This window comes from Equus quagga, chromosome 20, assembly GCF_021613505.1.
Source record: "Equus quagga isolate Etosha38 chromosome 20, UCLA_HA_Equagga_1.0, whole genome shotgun sequence".
Classification (NCBI taxonomy): domain Eukaryota; kingdom Metazoa; phylum Chordata; class Mammalia; order Perissodactyla; family Equidae; genus Equus; species Equus quagga.
The window spans coordinates 12,572,186-12,578,185 of NC_060286.1; the positions used below are offsets into that span (position 1 = coordinate 12,572,186).

At 36.4% G+C, this 6,000-nt stretch overlaps 1 protein-coding gene across 4 annotated transcripts in view; it reads left to right on the forward strand.

Annotated features, from left to right (window-relative positions):
- LOC124230929 (gephyrin) overlaps window positions 1–3,354 on the forward strand; it is a 575,937-nt gene extending 572,583 nt beyond the window's left edge. For all 4 annotated transcript variants that reach the window (XM_046647482.1, XM_046647483.1, XM_046647484.1 and 1 more), the window contains 2 exons: window positions 1,229–1,325; window positions 2,369–3,354. In XM_046647482.1, the coding sequence (XP_046503438.1) occupies window positions 1,229–1,325; window positions 2,369–2,502 (231 nt within the window). In that variant the 3' untranslated portion in view covers window positions 2,503–3,354. The remainder of the gene's footprint in view (window positions 1–1,228; window positions 1,326–2,368) is intronic.
- Window positions 3,355–6,000: the final 2,646 nt, after the last annotated feature.

A 6,000-nucleotide genomic window follows, 5' to 3' on the forward strand; every position in this document is an offset into this window, starting at 1 on the left:
GTAAACAAAAGCAATATCAAGTGAAAGAGCTGCATGTGATTTAATCAAGGAAAAACACCCTAGAATAGAATTTTTTTTCTGTATTCCAGAGGAAAATCATGGATTGTCAGAGTGAATAATTAGAATGTTTAAAAACATAGGAACTAGAATGGATTGGAGATACTTACTTGAATTAAAATTTCCAGAATATTCAGATTTTAATTGTATCATTCGATCTATGCAATATCTGTTTTAGTTGAATAAAGGTTTCTAGACCATTTTAAGGTAGAGTAACTTAAATGATTATTGTGCTAATGGAAAATGTTAATTCTCAAACACTGGAACCAGTCTTGTTTTCACTAATCTTTGATGGGCTATAATTCATAATCATGTGCTATAAACTTTTCAAGGAATACCTCTTAAGCACTTGTTACCAACACATTATCACTTTAATTTATCAGATTTGAGGATGAATTTACTGATATAAATTAAAAAAACAGTGACTCCAGGTTGAAGGTTGTTGATTGGTCATTCTGTGTCACATGTGTGAACTGAAGTTGCTATGTTAGAAAGGATTTTATCCTTGTTAGAAAGATATGAAAGATGCCATTTCATAACAAAGACTCATTCAGAGGAATTCTTTTAGGACCAGACATGGCTAAACCAAAATCATATACCTTATAGAAGAGACTGCTTTTATTTGCCTTAATGAAATTGTATATCAGTGTTGGGATACTAGGGGAATATTCAAGAGAAAAAGAAAGTCACTGTCCCTTTTTATGCTGAAGACAGGTGTGTGAATGGGTAACTGAATAGCGCCTCAGTAAACATTTAATGAATGGATAGACAGACAGACATACAAATGAATGGATATGGAGCTCATTTGTTTGTTTAGGTCTACCTCCTTCATTTTCAGTGTTAAAATGTCTGCTTGAATTTCTCATTTCATAGGTCAGAGGTATCTGTCCTCATAAACTATAAAATTAGACTTCAAAAATAGACCCTGTCTTTTTCGTCTGTCCTTTCCCCTCTATGAATACCAACTTCTTAGTCTTCTTTTCTCTTTTCACCAGAGCAGCCCAGCCTCTGGACTTTCTGCATTAAGAACATAAGGTGGCAGTGATGAAAACAGCAGAATGCCAGGATATTTCCCATGTCCACTGTATTCTTTGTACAACCCCCACCACCCTATAGTTTTAAGAGATCATCAGGTGATCAACTTTGTTTTCTTTTCCTCTTTATTCTCTAGTTATCATGTGATGTAAAACTGGATCCTCGTCCAGAATACCATCGGTGTATACTGACTTGGCATCACCAAGAACCACTGCCTTGGGCACAGAGTACAGGTTAGTCATTCACTCCTGCAGTTGTCTCTATGCACCCATCCTGTTCAAACACAAATTTATATATAACCTCCTTCCTTGGTCTACCTAATTTTATAATTATCGTACATTTTCCTTTTTGAAAGATTAGATGAGTTTAGTTATTCCATGGAGCCATATTTTCTAGATAAATATTTGAAATACAAATCTAGAATTACGGAAGATTTTAATCTATTTGTTCAAACAGTAAGTTCTGAGCATAACTTTGGTTATAGGAAAAGGAAGGGACTGTGGCTACGCCTCCCTGAAATATGAGATTAAAGCCCAGTTAGGATGTGATTCTCTGTAGCATCTACTGTGCCCTAGCTATTGGTAAATTTTAAAGACTGAGAAATCAATATTGATAACTCAGAGTTCTCTAGGTAACTCCTCTAGACTTTAAACTTTTATCCCCAACTTCTTTAGTCATACTTTACTTAGTTTTGGTGCAACTCCAGAAAAATTGTATCACACTTTGAACAAAGGTCCTATCCAGTACAGGCATCAGCTCACACAGTGACTAAGTCCATGGGCTTTGCCATCAGAGACTTGCATGAAAATTGGCCACCGACTAGTTAGTAGGACCCTAGGCAAGTTACTAACCACTTTTGAGTCTTGAGAGAATTAAATAAGATAGTTAAATAAACGGCCTACCGCCTTGTCTGGTACTTAGTAAATACTGGAGAAATGGTAGCTGCTGCTGCTCTTATCATTATTATTTTAATAGGTTTTAAAAGCTTGTCTTTGCAGACACACATTACATTGGAGCCTGACTCGAGAATTTCTGTGACATTTTGCATAATTTTATAAAATCTTGGTTTTATTCCTTTAAGCAATAATTTCTAATGTTTATTTTTTAAGTTCAGTGAGAAGGTGGTAGGATGCAGTAGCAAAGCCACCTGAAAAAGGTACTGGAAGTCTGATCATCTCTCTTCCTCGTGAAGACCTGTATTTCTGTTCATCAGGGCTCCAGATGTGTATGTGCACTGTGATGCTCGTGCGTCTGTAAAGAGAGTATTTCTTTCTAGGTAATCAGATGAGCAGCCGTCTGATGAGCATGCGCAGCGCCAACGGATTGTTGATGCTACCTCCAAAAACAGAGCAGTATGTGGAGCTCCACAAGGGCGAGGTGGTGGACGTCATGGTCATTGGACGGCTATGATGGTCACCGGCAGCAGAAAGCTTTGATGCATGTCCACATATCATTGACTGTATCCTGTAATATGCAACGGCACAGCTAGTTTTTCTGATTTGGATAAAAGTTGATCTGTATAGTTAACACCTTGAACTATATTTCAAAAGAATTTAAATACCTTTTAAAGAAAAAAACACCTAAAAAAAATCTTAACAGACAACTCTATTCTGATTATATCAAAGCAAATTTTTCCTTTCTTGCAATTGCTTTGTGTGTTCAATGCTAGGTCTGATAGCGATAGCTTTTAGTAGACAGCAGTAGGTGCCTGCAGAACTTGTGTTTTTCTCATCTTTAAAATACAACTACTTATGCTCTTAAATCAAGGCTGTCTGCTTATTTATACTAGCGTAAGCAACACTTGGATTTCCCTTCTTAGTACGCTTCATAACCGCTTTACAGAGAGCTTTTGCTTGTTCTTTCTCATGTGTCTCGTGTTTATGTGCACAGTGCCAACAGAAGAGTGACCGGGGGGCCTGCTCTGCCTCAAGGAGCACCGTCCCCTGCAGAACGGCCGGGGGTCTCACCCTGCAGCCTCGTGGCACAGTACTCTTGGGCAGTAACTGGATACCTTTTATTTGAACAAACAAACTGGGGGAAATAATGCTTCCTTAAGTGCTGACAGCCTTTTTAATCAATTCATTTAAAATTGTACAGAAAAAAAATCAAAGACTGATCTTGTACAGATATTAGTGTTACCAGCATTCATGTGGAAATCAAGAGCAAAGAAAAAATAATGTTAAACAACTCTGTACCATAACATTTTCTGTAATGATACTGAAACTTAATGAATAAAAAAAATCCTTGATCATTATTTAAAAATCTGTTGTGTTGGCCTGGTTATTAAAAAAAGAGAAGATTTTCGTACTGTTCTGATGGAGTTCCACCTGGATAAAAGGAACAGTTAAGATTAGCAAGGGTAAGTGATAGAAAGGAAATTTAAGATGTGATGTAACTGTACTTTGCTATAGCATTGTGATCTATAGCATTGTGAAAAAACACATTAGAAAGTAGGAGAGAACCTTCAGTTGATCTGGTTTTTCCAGTCGTAGCTGAAGAAAAGCAAGCAAATTTAGAGGAAAGAGAGTTGATAATTTAGGGGAAAAACTATAATTTTTATTTTAGATGCCATAAAACAAATTTCAAACCTCTACAGTTCTTTGGAATGGAAGGAAGAAAAAGGAGTGAACCAGAAAATTGCAGATGACTACCTGGATATTTTTTGATCATGTTAGAAAGGAAAAGAGAAATTAGAGAAATCTGTACTAAACATAGAAAATACAGCAATTGAAATATACTCTATCTGCAGTGGTTCCTTTAATAAAAACTTAGGGGAACTTTTAAAATGGAGGTAACAGGGGACATTAAATTTGCTATAAAATATACTTAGTAAAGTAAACAACAAAAATTGGCCTACTAGTAAACAAGGTGCCAAATGATGGCAGTGGATAAAGCCAAGTCCTAAACAACAAATATTTTATACTGATACTTGATATTTCCAGATTGAAAATAAAATGTTCTATATTTTAAATTTCTTACATTTGCAATTACAGAAGATAAAGTTAATTAATAGAGATCAAACAAAAAATCATGCAAAGAGTTCTTTACCTACATTCATTCAAAAAATATTAAGCATCTACAATGTACTTGGATACAGGGTACACTGAGAGTTACTGTTTACAAAGATGAATAGAAGTAGTAGCTGACATTACACTTCATCAAGGGAGATAACAAAAACACGTGCAAGTAACCAAAACATTTGATGTTTGATATTTGGTAGTGCACAGTAGAGTGTGTAGAATGTGATAAACACTGTCACTCAAATTTAAAGAGTTGGAGGAGTTCAAATGAGAACCTCCTACAAGGTAAGAGTTCAAGGGGTAAGATGGCCTGTAGTGGGCATTGAAGCAAGGGTAGAGTTTTAAAGATGAGGCAGGAAGAGGGGCATTCCAGAAACAGAATCATGAACAATTAACACTAATTACTTCTATTATAGAATGTATGCTCCACGAGGGCAAGGGAGAATGCTCTGGCAGCATTGAGTAGGATAGATTGGATCGGGGAGGAACTGGAGTGAGGCACCAGTTAAGAAGTGATCTTGGTTGTTAGGTGAGAGGTGATGACAGCCTTAACCAGAGGGTGGAGGCGATGGCGATGGGAAGGTCGTGACAGATGATTGTGCCTTTGGACATAAAGAATAGAAAGAACTTTACAACTGATTTCAAGTTTTGTAAAGGAAGTTTGAGGAGTAAGAGATGATTCAGTCTTTAGTTCTAGCTGACTGAGGAAACGTTAAACGATTAGCAAAAAAAGGGAAGTCAGAAAAACCGATTTTGTGGAGGAGCTGATGAGTTTGGACGTGTGTTTGAGATGCCACAGGAATACTAAGGTGGACATGTCCTGTTGGCATTTGAAAGGATAGGTTAGGAGTTCACAGAAGAGATACTGGCTGGATATATCCTTGGGGATCATTCACATAAAGGTGGCATGGATGGGAAGATTATCAAGGAAGGGCTTGCCAAGAGAAGAGGATGGGCCTTGGGGAGCGCCTTATTTTGAAATGTTGGAGGGAAAAGGCCATGAATGGAATGAAAGGAAGAGCAGTTTATAGAAGAGAAAAAATAGGGTACTGCTGTATCCCCAAAACCAAGGAGGAGAGTTTCAAGAAGGAAGGATAACCAATTTCAAAAAGAAATATCAAGAAAGATAAAAGCTCAAAAAGATTGACTTATTAGGCAATCATTTGTGAGCTGCAAGAGTGCAATTTCGATAGTGTGTTGAGGGTAAAAGCCAGATTGCAAAATAGAAACCATGAATATGAATTCTTTGGAAGCTGTGCATGAGAAAAGAAAGGAGAGTAGCTTGAACCAATAACAAGGTGGAGGAAAGATTTTTGTTTGTGGGTTTTAAGAAAGGAGAAAAGATAGTAGTAGGGAGATTGAAAATGAAACAGTAAGATTCCAGACGGAGAAAGAAGAGGAAGGAAGGGCTGGATTTAAGGGCCCTGATGGCCCAATTAGCCTGGAGAAGAAAAGGAACATTTTTCCTTCTGAGTTAGAAAAGGGAAAAATATGAACAAATTTGAAGTAGATACAAGGAAAACAATTTAAAATTTAAGGTTCAATGAAATGGTTCTACTTGGCACAGTGGAAGTTAACGTCATCTAATCTTTTGAATATATTTGACAAATTATTTTAGAATTACACAGATATGACATATTATACAATCCTTTATTTAAGTATCAACTACTAAGACAAAAGACTATGGAAGATGTTTTCAGATTCTTGCTTATACCTGTGTGGAAGTGAAGCATTTCTTTTTTAACCTACTTTTTGGTTGTATATTTTTATTTTTCAAACCATATCACACAATGAAAAAAACAACATAAGCAGATCAAGTTTACCAAGTAAATTCTGTTAAGTAATTTACATGCTACAGCAAGTGGATTCTTCAGATGGCTTTCATTTT